The 19,490-nt window shown below is 34.4% G+C and overlaps 1 protein-coding gene across 6 annotated transcripts in view; it reads left to right on the forward strand.

Moving 5' to 3' along the window:
- Positions 1–19,490, forward strand: part of ADAM32 (ADAM metallopeptidase domain 32) — a 196,240-nt gene that overhangs the window by 40,416 nt on the left and 136,334 nt on the right. For all 6 annotated transcript variants that reach the window (XR_009530789.1, XR_009530788.1, XR_009530790.1 and 3 more), the window contains exons 7-9: positions 3,078–3,146; positions 6,344–6,415; positions 6,847–7,013. Coding sequence is in view for 3 of the 6 variants with exons in the window: in XM_060085926.1 (XP_059941909.1) it covers positions 3,078–3,146; positions 6,344–6,415; positions 6,847–7,013 (308 nt within the window). In the remaining 3 variants the exon portion in view is untranslated. The remainder of the gene's footprint in view (positions 1–3,077; positions 3,147–6,343; positions 6,416–6,846; positions 7,014–19,490) is intronic.

Here is a 19,490-nt window from a genome sequence, read left to right on the forward strand (position 1 = left end):
ACTTAAGTTGTTGTCAACTTACAATAGACATATATAAGTTGTTATTTGTAAGCTTCATGGCTTACAAATAGCAAATACCTATAGTAGATACACAAATAATAAAAAGAAAGTAATATATTACTAAAGAAAGTCATCAAACCACAAAAGAAGAGAGCAAGAGAAGAAGAAACAAATAGCCAGTAAACAATTAATAAAATGGCAATAATTACTTTTAAATTTTATTTGAGTTCTCTCATTTCTCTACCTATCAGTAATTACTTTAAATGTAAATTGACTGAGTTCTCCAATCAAAAGACATAGAGTGGCTACATGGATTAAAAAAACAAGACCCCAGGGCTTCCCTGGTGGTGCAGTGGTTGAGAGTCCGCCTGCCGGTGCAGGGGACACGGGTTCGTGTCCCAGTCCAGGAGGATCCCACATGCCGCAGAGTGGCTAGGCCCGTGAGCCATGGCTGCTGAGCCTGCGCGTCCGGAGCCTGTGCTCCACAACGGGAGAGACCACAACAGTGAGAGGCCCGCATACTGCAAAAAAAAAAAAAAAAGACCCATCTATATGCTACCTACAAGAGACTTTTGATGTAAGGACGCACAGAGACTGAGAGTGAAGTGATGGAAAAAGATTTCCAAGCTAATGGAAACCAAAAGAAAGCTGGAGTAGTTATAATTATATCAGACAAAATAGGTGTAAAAAAAAAAGATTGTAATAAGAGGCAAGGATGGGTGTTACATAATGATATAGGGGTCAATTTAACAAGAGGATATAACATTTGTAAGTATTTATGTACCCAACATAGGTTAACCTAAATATATAAAGCAAATATTAACTGACCTAAAAGGAGAAATAGACAGCAATATAATAATAGTAGGGAATTTTAATATCCCACTTACATCAATGGATAGATCATCCAAACAGAAAATCAGTAAGGAGGCATTGGCCTTAAATGGCACATTGGAATGATGGACTTAACAGATATATACAGAATACTCCATGTAAAAGCAACAGAATACACATTCTTCTGAAGTTCACATGGAACATTTTCCACGAGAGATCATGTTAGGCCACAAAACAGTCTTAATAAATTTAAGAGGATTGATAACATATGAAGCATCTTTATTGACCACAATGGTATGAAACTGGAAATTATTTACATGAAGAAATCTGAGTAATTCACAAATATGTGGAGTTTAATCAGTATGCTACTGAACAACAAATGGGCCAAAGAAAAATCAAAGGAGAAATTTAAAAAAATACCTTGAGACAAAAGAAAATGGAAATAGCATATACCAAAAATTTGTGGGATGCAGCAAAAGCAGTTCTATGATGGAAGTTCTTAGCGATAAATGGCCTACCTCAAGAAACAAGAAAAGTCACTAATAACCTAACTTTATACCTCAAGGAACTAGAAAAAGAACAAATGAAACCCAGGATTAGTAGAAGGGAGGACATAACAAATGTAGGGCAGAAATAAATGAAACAGATTCCAAAAGGACAATAGAGAAGGTCAGTGAAGCTGAGAGCTGGTTCTTTGAAAAGATAAAATTGACAAACCTTTAGCTAGACTCACAAAGAGAAAAAGAGAAATCATAAAATAAAAAATGAAAGAGATGTTACAACTGATCCCACAGAAATATAGACTACTAGGAAGAATTATATGTTAACAAATTAGGCAACCTGGGGAGGGGAAAACTTGGGAGTTTGGGATTAACATATATATACAACAATATATGAAATAGATAACCAACAAGAACCTACTATATAGCACAGGGAACTATACTCAATATTTTGTAATAACCTATAAGGGAAAAGAATCTGAAAAAGAATACATATATATTATATGTTATATATATTAAATATGTATATATGATATATATATATATGAATCACTTTGCTGTACACCTAAAAGTAACACAACATTGTCAATCAACTATACTTCAATTTAAAAAAATTAGGCAACCCAGAAGAAATGGATAAAATTCTAGGAACACTTAACCTACCAAGACTGAATTATGGTGAAATAGATAATCTGAATAGACCAATTACTGGTAAGGGGATTTAATCAGTAGTCAAAAATATGCTAACAAACAGAAGTCCAAGACCAGACTTACACAATTCACTGGTGAATTGTACCAAACATTTAAAGAATAATTAATCCAATCCTCAAACTCCTTTTCCAAAGAATAGATGAAGGGGGAACACTTCCAAGTTCATTTTACAAGGCCAGCATACCCTGATATCAAACCCCAGACAAAGATACCACAAAAAAAAAGAAAAGAAAAGCCAATATCCCTGATGAACATAGATGTAAAAATCTTTAAAAAGATAATAGCAAACCAAATTCAACATTAAAAGAAAAAAAAGTTAAAAGAATCATACACTATGCTGAAGTGGGGTTTATTGCAAGGATGAAAAAATGGTTCAACATCAGCAAATCAATTAATGTGATATACCACATTAACAAAATGAAGGATAAAAATCATGATCATCTAAATAGATGCAGAAAAAGCATTTGAAAAAATTCAGCATCCATGTATAATAAAAACTCTCAACAAAGTGGATATAGAGGGAACATACTTCAACATAATAAAGACCATATATGACATGCCGACAGCTAACATTATACTCAACGGTGAAAAGCTGAACGCATTTCCTCTAAGATCAGGAACATGTCAAGGATGCCTATTTTCGCCACTTTTATTCAACATAGAATTGGAAGTTCTCACCACAGTAATTGGGTAAGAAAACGAAATGACATGCATTCAAATTGGAAAGGAAGAAGTAAAACTGTCAGTATTTGCAGATGACAGGATATTATATATAGAACACCCTAACTACGCCATAAAAAACTGTTATGGAGTACACACGCAAGAAAAAAGAAAATGGTAACTGTGAGAGTGGATATGTTAATTAGCTTGATTGTGGCAGTTATTTCACATTGTATATGTATATCAAAACATCAAGTCTTATAGCTTAAGTATATATATATATTTCACCTATGACTCAGTAAAGGTGGAAAAATATTTTAAAAGTTCAGAATAAACAATTTGTGAAAGTTTTAAAATACTATTCTTTTTTTCTAGCCAGAATCAGCTGTTCCAGATTTAATTCCTCTTTATCTAGAAATGAATATCGTGGTGGACAAAGCTTTGGTATGTATTTTGCTTTTTCCTTGTTTTTGAATATTTGATATGAATGTGTGATTATCCCTGACTAGAAAGGAACTTAAAGATTCCAGTCTTCTTACTTCCATGTCGCTCCCAGAGAACAGTGAAGACGTCTTCTATTTGAAGAATCAAATATTCAAAATGACATTAGTTCTATCGGAAATGTTTTATTTGAAATCTTTACATAACAAACCTGCATAACAAAATGATTTTTTTTTTTTTTTTGCTGGTACTTCACATATTTAGGGCCTCTCTCAATCCACAAAAAAATTTTAATGGTGATTTTTTTAAGTGAAATTCTCTAAGCTTTAATTCTTGTTTTAGGGTACTTGAAGAGCAGCATGTAGTCTAGAGAATCTTTTGCCCTATAAGATATATATTGGCACAGCAATGATGATAGTATAACTATTTATGATAACTGCTTACGTTAAAATGTCAAGATTTTTCTTAGTGGTTTTTAATGGTGCAACTGTTTGAGTCTATTGACTCAAGTCTGATTGAATCTAGTCTAAAGGCACCTCTAGATTCCTTATTCCCATAAACAATTTGAGGATCTCTGAACTTCAGACCCTTGAGGTGATAACTCAGTTTGTACTCAATTGGGTGTGGTTTTATTTCTCCTATATTTCAAAGATTTCAGAAAACAGGGATAAAATATACTTTCCAGGTTTTGTTTTGAAGATAAGTATTTGATTGTCACATCTATGGAATACTACAGAGAATGTGAATTTCCCTTTCTATTCATAGGATTGTAGAGCTTGTCAGGAAGCCAGAGTTGAGGGTCAGAGACAGGAGAGATTTGGAGAAGGATATTAAAATATTTGACTTTTTAGATTATTAGGGAAAAGGGCAAAGGGAACATTTAAGAGAAAGTTGAGATATTTCTAGTAAAGATGACTAAATTTCCAGGGAATATTTTGGTTTATGAAAAGTATTTTGTTTCAGGATTACGTTACAAATTTTGAGAGTTGTTTTAAAAGCTTCTTGTCCAAATTGCCAGGTTTGTCAGCCATATAATGCTCACTAAACATCTCTTTTTTATGTTCTTACAAATATTTATGTTTATGTATTCTTTAATAAAACAAACATTGAGCCAGTATGACATCTGTGTTACTAGATATTGGGCATATAAAGAAGAATAGTGATGTCTTCAATCACTTCACAAATTTTAAATCCACAGTTGTAGCCTAGTGAATTCAGTGCCAGATTGAGGGAAGTTTATGGTACTATGAAAACACAGTGCATTAATAGAGAAAGACATGGAGACACACAGCTGTAACCTGAGGTATTGTAAGAGCATGTAAGTAGGTGTTTTAATATGTAGGTTTTATTATTATTCAGGTATGCTGATGCCAACAGATCAGGAGATGATTACTATTGGAAAGTTAGTTTGTTATTTACAGTTCCCAGGAGGAAAGGGCATACCACATCATGCCACATGGAGAAGCACCAGAGTAGGTCAGGAGACAGAGGGAGCAATAGGAAACCATGGCAGGAGCCTTTATTGTGATTTCTGTGGGAAGGAACAGCAAAACAAGGTAAACAGGTTTAGCATTGGCTAACTTGAAAAATTGCAGTGGGTTCTGGAGAATAGAGGTTGTTTCACATTTTTTGGTACCTTGCCCTTGGAGGATTAGGGCAGGGGAATTGGAGTGTGAGAACCTGGTAAAGGAGATGGTTGGAGGCTGGGTTCTGCTTTGGTTGGTTTGGGTAATGGGGTGAGGATGGGGCCAGGGAAGACTCATTGCGAAACTTTTCTTTGCAAGGGTGCATAAATATGAGAGATTGTTCTTTTCAGATAATTGCAAGAAGTTTAGTATAATTAATATACAGCATTGAAGAAGGGAAAGGGAAAGAGATGAATTGAAGAATTGACATGATATTTGGATTTTATCCTAAAGGTAACAGAGAGTCAATGAAAGATTTTAAGCAGGGTAATGATGTGTTCGTATTTACATTTAGAATCATTTCTGCAATAGCATAGGGACAGGAATGCTGGTGTAAAAATTGGAGTAAGATAAAGCATTTAAGAGACTATTCCAGTAATCAAGGTGAAGTTTTACAAATTAATAGTGTTAGGAATAGACAGGAAAGGACAATTTTAAATGTTACTAATGAGGGTGAATTAGAAGAACTTGTAAATGGATTTGATTTATTCATTCATTTAATAATATATTAAGCATCCCCTAGATGCCAGTTACTGTACTATTTATTGAGGATAGAGCAGTGAACAAAACAAAAAGTTTTGCTGTCGCAGAACATATAGTATAATGAATGTGGGAGGTCATAAATGATAATAGCGTTCACTAAAGAAGTGGAAATCTAAATGGGAGCATATTTTTGAGGGAGGATAATGAGTGTAGTTTTGGATATGTTTAACTTGAGGGTCCTGTGTAATATCCAAGGGATAATGTACTTTAGAGAGTTTTTTTATAGAAAAGGAATTTAACATTGACACATTCTTCAGAGCTTATTCAGATTTCAGCTGTTATAGATACACTCATTTGTGTGTGTGTATGTGTGTGTGGTTTTATGTGGTAGTATCACATATGTAGCCATTCATAACTACCACCACCACGACCAGTACACTGAACAGTAACGTCACAAGACTCTGTGTTATCCCTTTGGAGTCACACACATCTCTCCCCACTTCCTTACTTCTTGACCTCTGGTAATCACTCATCTATTCTCCATCTGTGATTTCAGGAATATTGCATAAATGTTATCATATAGTATGTATCCTTTTGAGATTTGTTTATACTTAGCATAATTTTCATGAGGTTTACCCAGGCTGTTTCATATATCAACAGTTCAGTTACTTTTTTTTACTGAATCGTATTCCATGTTATGAATGTACCACAGTTTGTTTAACCTTTTAAGCATTGGAGGACATAGGAGTTGTTTCCACTCATGTATGGGTTTTTCTGAGCATCAGTTTTTACTTCTTTAGGATAAATGCCCAGGAGTGCAATTTCTAGGTCCATTATTTGTTTTTCAGAGTGGCTATACGTACTAGCATGTGTGAGTGATCCAACTTATATTCCTATTTTAATTGTTACTGTCTTATTTTGAAGTGTTCTAACCCCAAAGCAGCCTCAACCTGAGAGAGTAGATGGAGAGTAAATCTCAAACATATTACATAACAAATGATATTTAAATTTTAAATTAATTCTGTTTTTCAGTATGATTACCTGGGCTCTGATAGCATGATAATAACAAATAAAGTCATCGAAATTATTGGCCTTGTAAATTCAGTAAGTATTTTCCTTTTCATACTAGTTAGGAAAATTCATACTAGTTTTGAAATTATAATTTGCATTGACTTGACATGGCATTTCTTTTTTAAAAAAATTAATTTAATTTATTTTTTTACTTTTGGCTGCATTGGGTCTTTGTTGCTGTGCGCGGACTTTCTCTAGTTGTGGTGAGTGGGGGCTACTCTTCGCTGTGGTGCGCAGGCTTCTCATTGCAGTGGCTTCTCTTGTTGCGGAGCACGGGCTCTAGGTGCACAGGCTTCAGTAGTTGTGGCGCATGGACTGAGTTGCTCCGCAGCTGATGTGGCATTTCTGAATAAAGTTATCCATATAAATTGAGGGTGGATTTGTCAAAACATTGAACTAATTTCTTGGTTATTATAAAAAAACAAAAATTAATTTTTTCATGTATTTATCTCTTCTGTTTTTAGATGTTTGCCCCATTTAAAATTACTATTGTGCTGTCATCTTTGGAATTGTGGTCAGATAAAAATAAGATCTCTACTGTTGGTGAGGCACATGAATTGTTGTATACATTTTTAGAATGGAAAAAGTCTTATCTTACCCTAAGACCTCATGATATTGCATATCTGTTCATGTAAGTATAATGTTTCAGTCTTCTTAGAAATCAAAGATTTGTGATATTGATGTAGCTTAAATTAGGGAATTGTTGTTCATTTCTGACTGTTCATACTTTGATTATCATGCACTCATTCAGACTTCATGCTCTCTTTCTGGTTGTCAGACAATAAAAGAAGATTCCTAAAATTTATTTCTGTGCTTATCAACATTTACTGTTGAGGAGATTGCTATTTCAGGAAGTTAAACCAACTAAGGACTCTTGATGGTGTGTATAGGTTTTGAATCCAGTTTGTAACTCCAGAGCCCATAATCTTAATCATTACATAAAGAGATGGGATTTATCTTGTGAAGTTTATATCTTTGTTGTTTTGTTTATATCTTTGTTGTTATATCTATGAGTTTTGATCAAAGCCTTGGTAAAGTAGGTTAAAATATTTTATCCTTCTGAATTTTCTGCATTATTTTTAAATGTTAGTTTTCTAACAATCAATTATAACTGTATACTTATAATTTTATTCATATAAAATTTACCAGCAATTATGATCATCATGTCTTTCAATAAATCTGCATATACATATTTTTAAGTTGGCATGATAATATCAATATTTCCTTTTGCGTGTGTAAGATTAATCTTTTCCCCACATCTCTGCCAATAATGTGCTGTGTTTCTTTTCATTTTTTGCCAGTCTGATGAATATAAATTGATGTTAATGTTTTTTAATTTGCTTTCTCCAAAGATTAGTAGATTTGAGCATCTTTTCATATGTTTGTTGATCATTTGGATCTGTCCTTCTGGAATTGCCTTTTCATGTTATTTGACAGCTTTGTTGTAATTTGTAAGAGCTTATCAAATCCTTTGTTTATGTATATAAAAATACATTTTTCCATGTCTATAATTTTGCTATAGATATTAAACTTTTTTTTTGCTCCATAAAATCTTTTATGTTTGTAGGGCCAAAGTTGTTAATCTCTTCTTTTTTTACTTCTGGATTTCCTGTTTTTTTTTGTTTGTTTGTTTTTTGGATTTCCTGTTTGATGAAGATCTCTCCCAGCCCTAAATTTTAGTCTGCAGATTTTTTTTAAAGAATAAATATTATTACGTTTTATAAATACATTTGTGATACATCTTAGTCTAATTTTTACATAACACAAAAGAGAAGTAAAATTTTATTTTCTTCCAGTTAGATAGCCAGTTTTGCCATGAATTTACCACTTTTGGCAAGCATTTTTTGAGTCCCACAAACAACCTCTTGAAATGTTTAAAGAGGTAAATCTATATATCAGTTTATTTGTAGACTTTCTGATGCTAGTCATTCTGACAGGTGTGAAGTGATACCTCATGGTGGTTTTGATTTGCACTTCCTTGATGATTAGTGATATTGAGCATCTTTTCATGTATCTCTTGGCTATCTATATGTCTTCTTTGGAAAAATGTCTTTTCAGGTCTTCTGCCCATTTTTATTTTTATTTTTTTTTAATTTTAATTTCTTTTTAAAAAATTAATTTATTTATACTTTATTTTTGGCTGTGTTGGGTCTTCGTTGCTGCATGTGAGCTTTCTCTAGTTGTGGTGAACGTGGGCTAGTCTTTGTTATGGTGCACGAGCTTCTCATTGCGGTGGCTTCTCTTGTTGCAGAGCATGGGCTCTAGGCACGTGGGCTTCAGTAGTTGTGGCACGCAGGCTCAGTAGTTGTGGTGTACCAGCTTAGTTGCTCCACGGCATGTAGGATCTTCCTGGACCAGGCTCAAAACCGTGTCCTCTGCATTGGCAGGTGGATTCTTAACCACTGTGCCACCAGGGAAGTCCCTCTTCTACCCGTTTTTAAATCAGGATATTTGATTTTTTAGTGTTGAGTTGTATGAGTTCTTTGTATACTTTGGAAATTAATCCCTTATCAGATATATCATTTGCAAATATCTTCTCCCACTCAATAGGTTGCCTTTTCATTTTGTTAATATTTTCCTTCATTGTGCAAAGCATTTTTGTTTGATGTGGTCCCACTTGTTTATTTTTGCTTTTGCTTTCCTTGCCTGAGAAGACAGATATAAAAAAATACTGCCAAGACTGATATCAAGAGCATATTTCCTATGTTTTCTTCTAGGACTTTTTAAGGTTTCAGGACTTACATTTAATTCCTTAATCCATTTTGAGGTTTTTTTGAATATGGTGTGAGAAAATGGTCCAGTTTCAATCTTTTGCATGTGGCTGTCCAGTTGTCCCACCACCACTTATTGAAGAGGCTGTCATTTCCCCATCGTATGTTCATACCTCCTTTGTCATAGATTATCAACCATATAAACTTGTATTTATTTCTGGGTTCTCTATTCTGTTCCATGGATATACGTGTCTGTTTTTTTTTGCCAGTACCATACTATTTTGATTAATATAGCTTTGTAGTATAGTTTGAAATCAGAGAATGAGTTGTTTCCAGCTTTGTTCTCTTTCTCAAGATTGCTTAGGCTACTTGGAGTCTTTTGAGGATCCATCCAAATTATAGTATTCTTTGTTCGAATTTTGTGAAAAGTGCCATTGGTATTTTGATAAAGCATTGCACTGAATCTGTAGATTGTATGAGATTTTAACATAATAATTCTTCCAATACATGAACATATATATCTTTCCATCTGTTTGTATTCTCTTCAATTTCTTTCATCAGTGTTTTATTAGTTTTCTGAGTACAGGTCTTTTACATGTTGCTTAGATTTATTCCTGGGTCTTTTAATATATATATATATATATTTTTTGCGGTACGTGGGCCTCTCACTGTTGTGGCCTCTCCCGTTGCGGAGCATAGGCTCCGGACGCACAGGCTCAGCGGCCATGGCTCACAGGCCCAGCCGCTCTGCGGCATATGGGATCTTCCCGGACCGGGGCACGAACCCGTGTCCCCTGCACTGGCAGGCGGACTCTCAACCACTGCACCACCAGGGAAGCCCAGTCTTTTAATTTTTTGATGTGATTGTAAATGAGATCATTTTCTTAGCGTTTCTTTCTGATAGACTTTATTAGTGTATAGAAACACAACTGATTTCTTTATATTAATTTTGTATCTGCAACTTTACTAAATTCATTGATGAGTTCTAATAGTTTTTTTTGTGGCATCTTTAGGATTTTCTATATGTACTATCATGTCATCTGCAAACAGTGACAGTTTTACTTCGTCTTTTCCAATTTGGATTCCTTTTATTTCTTTTTCTAGTTTTATTGCTGTGGCTAGGACTACCAATACTGTGTTGAATAAAAGTGGTGAGAGTGGGCATCCTTGGCATGTTCCTAGTCTTAGAGGTAATGCTGCCAGGTTTTCACTCTTGGGTATGATGCTATTTGTGGGTTTGTCATATATGGCCTTTATTATGTTCAGTTATGTTCTTTTTATACCCACTTTGTTGAGAGTTTTTATCATAAAATGATGTTAAATTTTGTCAAACTCTTTTTCTCCATTGGTTCAAATGACTGTATTACTTTTACTCTTCAATTTGTTAATGTTTATCACATTGATTGATTCATGGATATTGAACTATCCTTGTCTCCTGGGATAATCCCACTTGATCGTGGTGTATGATTCTTTTAATGTATTGTTGGATTTGGTTTGCTAATATTTTGTTGAGGATTTTTGCATCTGCATTCATCAGTGATATTGGCCTATAACTTTCTTTTTCTGTGATATCTTTGTCTGGTTTTGGTATCAGGGTGATGATGACCTCATCATAGAATGAGTTCGGAAGTATTCCTTCCTCTGCAGTTTTTTGGAACAGTTCTAGAAGGATAGGTGTTCACTCTTCTCTAAATGTTTGGTAGGATTCTCCTGGACTTTTGTTTGTTGGGAGTTTTTAAATTACTGTTTCAATCTCAGTACTTTTAATCGGTCTTTTCATATTTTTTATTTTTTCCTGGTTCAGTCTTGGGAGATTGTACATTTCTAGGAGTTTGTCCATTTCTACTAGGTTATCTATTTTATTGGCATATAGTTGTTCATACTAGTCTCTTATCCTTTGTATTTCTGTGGTGTCTGTTGTAACGTCTCCCTTTTCATGTCTGATTTTATTGATTGGAGCCCTTTTAATCTTGATGAGTCTGGCTAAAGGTTTATCAATTTTGTTTATCTTTTTAAAGAAAAAGTTTTTAGTTTCATTGATCTTTCCTATTTTTTCTTTGTCTCTATTTCATTGATTTTCTTTCTGTTCTTTATTATTACCTTCCTTCTACTAACTTTCTCATTCCTTTGGTGTAAGGTTAGGTTGTTTATTTGAGATTTTCCTTGTTTCCTGAGATAGGTGTGTATAACTATAAACTTCCTTCTTAGAACTGCTTTTGCTGTGACTCAAAAATTTTGAAATATTGTGTTTTTATTTTCATTTGTTTCAAAGTATTTTGTGATTTCCTCTTTAATTTCTTCAACAACCCATTGCTTGTTTAGTAGCATGTTGTTTAGACTCTACGTTTTTCTGTTTTCTGCAGCTGTTTTCTTTTGGTTAATTTCTAGTCTCATATTCTTGTGGCTGGAAGAGTTGCTTGCTATGATTTCAGTCTTAAATTTACTAACACTTGTTTTGTGCCTACCATGTGATGTATCCTGGAGAATGTTCCATGTGCTCTTTAAAAGAATATGTATTCTACTGTTTATGGATGGAATATCTATATCTATATATATTTAAGTTGATCATCTCTTAAGCTACAACACATTTTTACAGTTCTACGTTTTATTACTCCTACATGTTTTTTTTTGGATGTCATATTTTACAATCATTTCTATTTTGTGTATACCTTAACTACTTGTTGTGGATACAGATAATTTTAATACTTTTATCTTGTAACCTTCCTACTTAGCTTTATAAGTGGTTGATCCTCATTCTTTACTATCTGTTTCTCTTTACTAGTGAGATTTTTCCTTTCATAATTTTACTTATTTCTAGTTGTGCCCTTATTTGCTTGGAGAAGTGTCTTTTAACATTTCTTGTTTCTGTTTTAGTGGTGCTGAACTCTTGTAGTTTTTGCTTGTCTGTAAAACTCTTTATCTCTCCTTCAAATCTGAATGATATCCTTGCCAGGTACAGTATTCTTAGTTTTAGGTTTTTGCCTTTCATTACTTTGAATATATCATGTCACTGCCTTCTGGCCTTCAGAGTTTTCACTGAAAAGTCAGATGATAGTCTTATGGGAGTTTCCTTGTACTTGATTATTTGCTTTTCTCTTCTTGTTATAAAGGTTCTTCTTTATCTTTTATTTTTGACATTTCAATTACAACATTTCTTGTTGTGGACATTTTGGGATTCATCTTGTTGGGTTCTCTCTGTGATTCCTGGACCTGGATGTCTGTTTTCTTCCTTAGGTTAGGGAATTTTTTTTTTTTTTTTTTTTTTTTTTTTGTGGTATGCGGGCCTCTCACTGTTGTGGCCTCTCCCGTTGAGGAGCACAGGCTCCGGACGCGCAGGCCCAGCGGCCATGGCTCACGGGCCCAGCCGCTCCGCGGCATGTGGGATCCTCCCAGACCGGGGCACGAACCCGCATCCCCTGCATCGGCAGGCGGACTCTCAACCACTGCGCCACCAGGGAGGCCCATAGGTTAGGGAATTTTTTAACCTATTATTTTTTCATATAATTTCTCTGCCTCTTTCTTTTTATCTTCTTTTTCTTGGACACCAACAATGTGATTGTGAATGTCAGTTCATGTTGCCCCAGAGCTCCTTAATCTATTATCATTAAAATATTTTCTTTTTTCTTTTTAACTTGGGTGATTTCCACTACTCTGTCTTCCAGAATGCTGATCCATTCTCTGCTGTTGATTCCTTCTGGTGTATTTTTTATTTCAGTTATTGTATTCTTCAGCTCTGATTTTTTTTAACATCTTTATTGGAGTATAATTGCTTTACAACGTTGTGTTAATTTCTGCTGTACAACAAAGTGAATCGGCTGTATGCATACATATATCCCCATGTCCCCTCCCTCTTGTGTCTCCCTCCCACCCTCCCTATCCCACCCCTCTAGGTGGTTGCAAAGCACCGAGCTGATCTCTCTGTGTGATGCAGCTGCTTCCCACTAGCTATCTATTTTACATTTAGTAGTGTATATATGTCAATGCTACACTCTTACTTTGTCCCAGCTTACCGTTTCCCCTCCTTGTGTTCTCAAGTCCATTCACTACATATGTGTCTTTATTCCTGTCCTGCCCATAGGTTCATCAGAACCATTTTTTTTCTTTTAGATTCCATATATATGTGTTAGCATATGGTATTGGTTTTTCTCTTTCTGATTTACTTCACTCTGTATGACAGACTCTAACTTCATCCACCTCACTACAAATACCTCCATTTTATTTCTTTTTATGGCTGAGTAATATTCCATTATATATGTGTGCCACATCTTCTTTATCCATTCATCTGTCAGTGGACACTTAGATTTCTTCCATGTCCTGGCTATTGTAAATAGTGCTGCAATGAACATTGTGGTACATGACTCTTTTTGAATTATGGTTTTCTCAGGGTATGTGCCCAGTAGTGGGATTGCTGGGTTGTATGGTAGTTCTATTTTTAGTTTTTTTAAGGAATCTCCATACTGTTCTCCATAGTGGCTGTACCAATTTACATTCCCACCAACAGTGCAAGAGGATTTCCTTTTCTCCACAGCCTCTCCAGCATTTATTGTTTGTAGATTTTTTGATGATGGCCATTCTGACCGGTATGAGGTGATACCTCATTGTAGTTTTGATTTGCATTTCTCTAATGATTAGAGAAATGTAATGATTAGTGATGTTGAGCATCTTTTCATGTGTTTGTTGGCAGTCTGTATATCTTCTTTGGAGAAATGTCAATTTAGGTCTTCTGCCCATTTTTGGATTGGGTTGTTTGTTTTTCTGATACTGAGCTGTATGAGCTGCTTGTATGTTTTGGAGATTAATCTTTTGTCAGTTGCTTCCTTTGCAAGTATTTTCTCCCATTCTGAGGGTTGTCTTTTCTCCTTGTTTATGGTTTCCTTTGCTGTGCAAAAGCTTTGAAGTTTCATTAGGTCCTATTTGTTTATTTTTGTTTTTATTTCCATTTCTCTAAGAGGTGGGTCAAAAAGGATCTTGCTGTGATTTATGTCAGAGTGTTCTGCCTATGTTTTCCTCTAAGAGCTTTATAGTGTATGGCCTTACATTTAGGTATTTAATCCATTTTGAGCTTATTTTTGTGTGTGGTGTTAGGAAGTGTTCTAATTTCATTCTTTTACATGTAGCTGTCCATTTTTCCCAGCACCACTTATTGAAGAGGTTGTCTTTTCTCCATTGCATACTCTTGCCTCCTTTATCAAAAGTAAGGTGACCATATGTGCCTGAGTTTATCTCTGGGTGTTCTGTCCTGTTCCATTGATCTATATTTCTGTTTTTGTGCCAGTACCATATTGTCTTTTTTTTTTTTTGCGGTACGCGGACTTCTCACTGTTGTGGCCTCTCCCGTTGGGGAGCACAGGCTCCGGACGCGCAGGCTCAGCGGCCATGGCTCACGGGCCCACCCACTCCGTGGCATGTGGGACCCTCCCGGACCGGGGCACGAACACGTGTCCCCTGCGTCGGCAGGCAGACTCTCAACCACTGCGCCACCGGGGAAGCCCTACCATATTGTCTTGATTACTGTAGCTTTGTAGTATAGTCTGAGGTCAGGGAGCCTGATTCCTCCAGCTCCATTTTTTGTTCTCAAGATTGTTTTGGCTATACGGGGTCTTTTGTGTTTCCATACAAATTGTGCAATATTTTGTTCTAGTTCTGTGAAAAATGCCATTGGAGTTTGACAGGGATTGCATTGAATCTGTAGATTGCTTTGGGTAGTATAGTCATTTTCACAAAGTTGATTCTTCCAATCCAAGACATGGTATGTCTCTCCATCTTTTTGTATCATCTTTAATTTCTTTCATCAGTGTCTTATAGTTTTCTGCATACAGGTCTTTTGTCTCCTTAGGTAAGTTTATTCTTAGGTATTTTATTCTTTTTGTTGCAGTGGTAAATGGGAGTGTTTCCTTAATTTCTCTTCAGATTTTTCATCATTAGTGTATAGAAATGCAAGAGATTTCTTTGCATTAATTTTATATCCTGCTACTTTACCAAATTCATTGTTTAGCTCTAGTAGTTTTCTGGTAGCACTTTTAGGATTCTCTACATATAGTATCATGTCATCTGCAAACAGTGACAGTCTTAGTTCTTTTCTGATTTGTATTCCTTTTATTTCTTTTTCTTCTCTGATTGCTGTGGCTAGAACTTCTAAAAATGTGTTGAATAATGGTGGTGAGAGTGGGCAACCTTGTCTTTTTCCTGATCATAGAGGAAATGGTTTCAGTTTTTCACCATTGAGAATGATGTTGGCTGTGGGTTTGTCATATATGGCCTTTATTATGTTGAGGTAGGTTCCCTCTATGCCTGCATGCTGGAGAGTTTTTATCATGAATGGGTGTTGAATGTTTTAAAAAGCTTTTTCTGCATCTATTGAGATGATCATATTGTCTGACTCCTTCAATTTGTTAATATGGTTTATCACATTGATTGATTTGTGTATATTGAAGTATCCTTGCATTCCTGGGATAAACCCCACTTGATCATGGTGTATCATCCTTTTCATGTGCTGTTGGACGCTGTTTGCTAGTATTTTGTTGAGGATTTTTGCATCTATGTTCATCAGAGATATTGGCCTGTAGTTTTCTTTTTATGTGACATCTTTTTCTGGTTTTGGTATCAGGGTGATGGTGGCCTTGTAGAATGAGTTTGGGAGAGTTCCTCCCTCTGCTATATTTTGGAAGAGTTTGAGAAGGATAGCTGTTAGCTCTTCTCTAGATGTTTGATAGAATTCACCTGTGAAGCCATCTGGTCCTGGGCTTTTGTTTGTTGGAAGATTTTTAATCACAGTGTCAATTTCAGTGCTTGTGATTGGTCTGTTTATATTTTCTGTTTCTTCCTGGTTCAGTCTCAGAAGGTTGTGCTTTTCTCAGAATTTGTCCATTTTTTCCAGGTTGTCCATTTTATTGGCATATAGTTGCTTGTAGTAATCTCTCCTGATCCTTTGTATTTCTGCAGTGTGAGTTGTTACTTCTCTTTTTTCATCTCTAATTCTGTTGATTTGAGTCTTTTCCCTTTTTCTCTTTATGAGTCTGGCTAATGGTTTATCAAATTTGGTTATCTTCTCAAAGAAACAGCTTTTAGTTTTATTCATCTTTGCTATCATTTCTTTCATTTCTTTTTCATTTATTTTTGAAGTGATCTTTATGATTTCTTACCTTCTGCTAACTTTGAGTTTCTTTTGTTCTTCTTTCTCTAATTGCTTTAGGTGTAAGTTTGCATTTTTTATTTGAGCTGTTTCTTGTATCAATATTAAGTATAAAATTGCAGTACAGGTTTTGTAGATGGTATATATCAAATAAAAAGTTTCCTGTATTATGTTTGCTAAGAGGTTTTTAAAAATCATGAATGAATATTAAATTTTATCAAATGTTTTTTCTTCATCTATTGAAAGAATTATATGATCTACCAATGCTTCTGGACTTACAGTCTACTTTATTTGATATTGATATAGACAGACATGGAATCAACCTATATGTCCAGTGATGGATGAATGGATAAAAAAACAATATGTTTATATACATAATGAAGTATTTTCCAACCATAAAAAGAAGGAAATCTTGCCATTTGTGTCAGCATGTATAGGCCTTAAGGGTATTTTGCTAAGTGAAGTAAATTAGACAGAGAAAGACAAATATTGCATGATCTTAGTTGTATGTGTAACCAAAAAAATCCCCAGAAAACAAAACCCTCAACTTATACAGAATAGATTGGTGATTGCCAGATGTTGGGGTGTGGTTGAATGAAGTGGGTAAAGGTGATGAAAAGGTACAACTTCAGTTATAAAACTAGTAACTCATGGGGATGTAATGTACAGCATGGTGACTATAGTTAACAACACTGTGCTGTCTATTTGAAAGTTGCTGAGAGAGCAAATCTTAAAAGATCTCATCACAAGAAAAATAATTAACTTTGTGTGGTGATGGGTGCTAACTAGGGTTATCATAACGATCGATCATTTCACAATATATACATGTATCAGGTCATTATGTTGGACACCTGAAACTAAAATTGTAAGTCAATTATACCAATGAAAAAATAATATAGAGTGGCCTCATGTACTCTTTAAACAGTTTCCATCAGTGTTAACATCTTACAAAGCAATAGTACAATACCATAAATGGGAATTCGACACTGATACAGTAAAGGCATAGATCATTTTTAATCACCAAAGAGATTCCTCATTGTCCCCTTTTATAGCCATGCCTACTTCCTCCTATAAACCTTTTCTCCATCCATATTCACTGGTAACAACTACTTTGTTCTCTATTTGTATATTATCATTTCAAGAATGTTATTTAAGTGGCATTATATCCTATGTAACCTTTAGGGATTGGCGTATTTTTACTCAGCATAATACTCTAAAATTCCAACAAGTTTTTCCACCTATCAGCACCTTTTATTGCTGAGTAGTATTGTATCATATGTATGTACTCAATTTGTTTAACTGTTTATGCATTGAAGCATATATATATATTTTACTTTCGGACTTTTATAAATGAAGCTATGATGAAATTCATTTACAAGTTTTTATGTGACTATCAGTTTTTATTTTTAAGACGCAGATACCTAGGAGTATAATTGTGTCATATAGTAGTTGCATATTTAGTTTTTTAGTTAGTTATTAAAGAAACTACCAAATTTTTTTTTAGAGTGCCTAGCATTTTACATTCTGGCCAGCATTATATGAGTATGCATCCTTTACCATGTTTGGTTTTCTCATTATTTTTAATTTTATTGTTTGATAGTTATGTGGTGATATCTAATTGTGGTTTTAATTTGCATTTTCCAAATGGCTAATGATGTTGAAAATATTTTTATCTGCTTTTCTGCCATTTACATATCCTTTTTGTTGAAACGTCTGCTTATGTGTTTTGTCTGTCTTCTAATTGAACTGCTTGTTTTCTTACTACTGAGTTTTGGGGTTCTTTGTATATATGAGAAACTAATTCTTTGTCAGATATAATATATGATTTGCAAGTATTTTCTCCCAGTCAGTAATTTGCTTTGTTATCCTCTTACCTGGGTCTTTTGAAGTGAAAAGTTAAAAAAATTTTTGAAGTCCAATATATCAGTTTTTAATTTTATGCATCATGTAAGATGCATAGCATGTTTGCTTAGCCTTATATCCTGAAGAGTTTTTCCTACATTTTTCTGAAAGTTTTATAGTTTTCCATTTCATATTTGAGTCTGTGATCCATTTTGAGTTAATTTTTGTGTAGAGTCTGAGGATTAGTTTGACTCTAATTATTTTTTAACCTATGGATTTCCATTTGTTCCTGTACCATTTATTTTTTAACCTATGGATTTTTTTAACCTATGGGTTTCCATTTGTTCCTGTACCATTTATTGGAAAGGCCATCCTTATTCCACTGAAGTGCTTTTGCATCTTTGTCAATAATCGGTTGGGCATATTTATATAGATCTATTTCTGGGTTCTCTATCCTGTTCCATTGATCCATAGGTCTATCCCTCTACCAATAACATAGAGTCTTGATCACTGTACCTATATAATAAATCTTGAAATTCCTAGACAGATTTCTGTGTTTTTATTCTTGTTTTTCTGAATTATTTTAGCTATCTAATGCCTTTGTGTTTACACATAAATTTTAGAAAAATATTAACTATGGCTACAAAAAATTTTTCCTGGGGATTTGATAGGGATTGGTCCAAATGTATATATCATTTGGGGCAGAATTGACATCTGTAATATGTTGACTCTTCCAGCCCATGAACACTCTACGTCTCTCCATTTATTTAGACCTTTGATTTCTTTCATCAGCAGTTTATAGTTCACAGCATCCAAATCCTGTACATACTTTGTAAAATTTATACCAAAGTATTTCTTTTTTTGAGCAATTGTAAAAGGTATTGTATTTTTAATGTCAGTGTTTCAGTGTTCATTGCTACTAAATAGGAACACGGTTGATTTTTGAATATTGACCTGTTATTTCCTGTAACCTTGATGAGCTCACTTACTAGTTCTAAGAGTATTTTTGTGGATTACCTAGGATTTTTTTACTTAGACAATCTGCCATCTGCAATCTGTCATCTACAAATAGGGGCAGTTTTATTTTTTCCTTTCTCATCTATATGCCTTTTATTTACTTTTCTTTTTTAGTACTGTATTGAATAAGTGTGGTGATAGCTCACATCCTTGCTTTACTACAAATTTTAATGGGAAATTCTTCAGTTTGCCACATAAGTATAATGTTAGCTGTAGGGGTTTTTTGCAGAAGCTCTTTATCAATTTTAGAAAATTATCCTCTGTTTCTATTTTTCTGAGAGGTTTTTTTTTTTTGGTCAAAGGTGAGTGTTGAACTTGTCAAATGTTTTTACTGTATCAATTGATATGATCATGTAGTTTTTCTTCTTTAACCTGTTAACATGATGGATGACATTGATTGATTTTC

This window comes from Mesoplodon densirostris, chromosome 20 (assembly GCF_025265405.1).
Source record: "Mesoplodon densirostris isolate mMesDen1 chromosome 20, mMesDen1 primary haplotype, whole genome shotgun sequence".
NCBI lineage: Eukaryota > Metazoa > Chordata > Mammalia > Artiodactyla > Ziphiidae > Mesoplodon > Mesoplodon densirostris.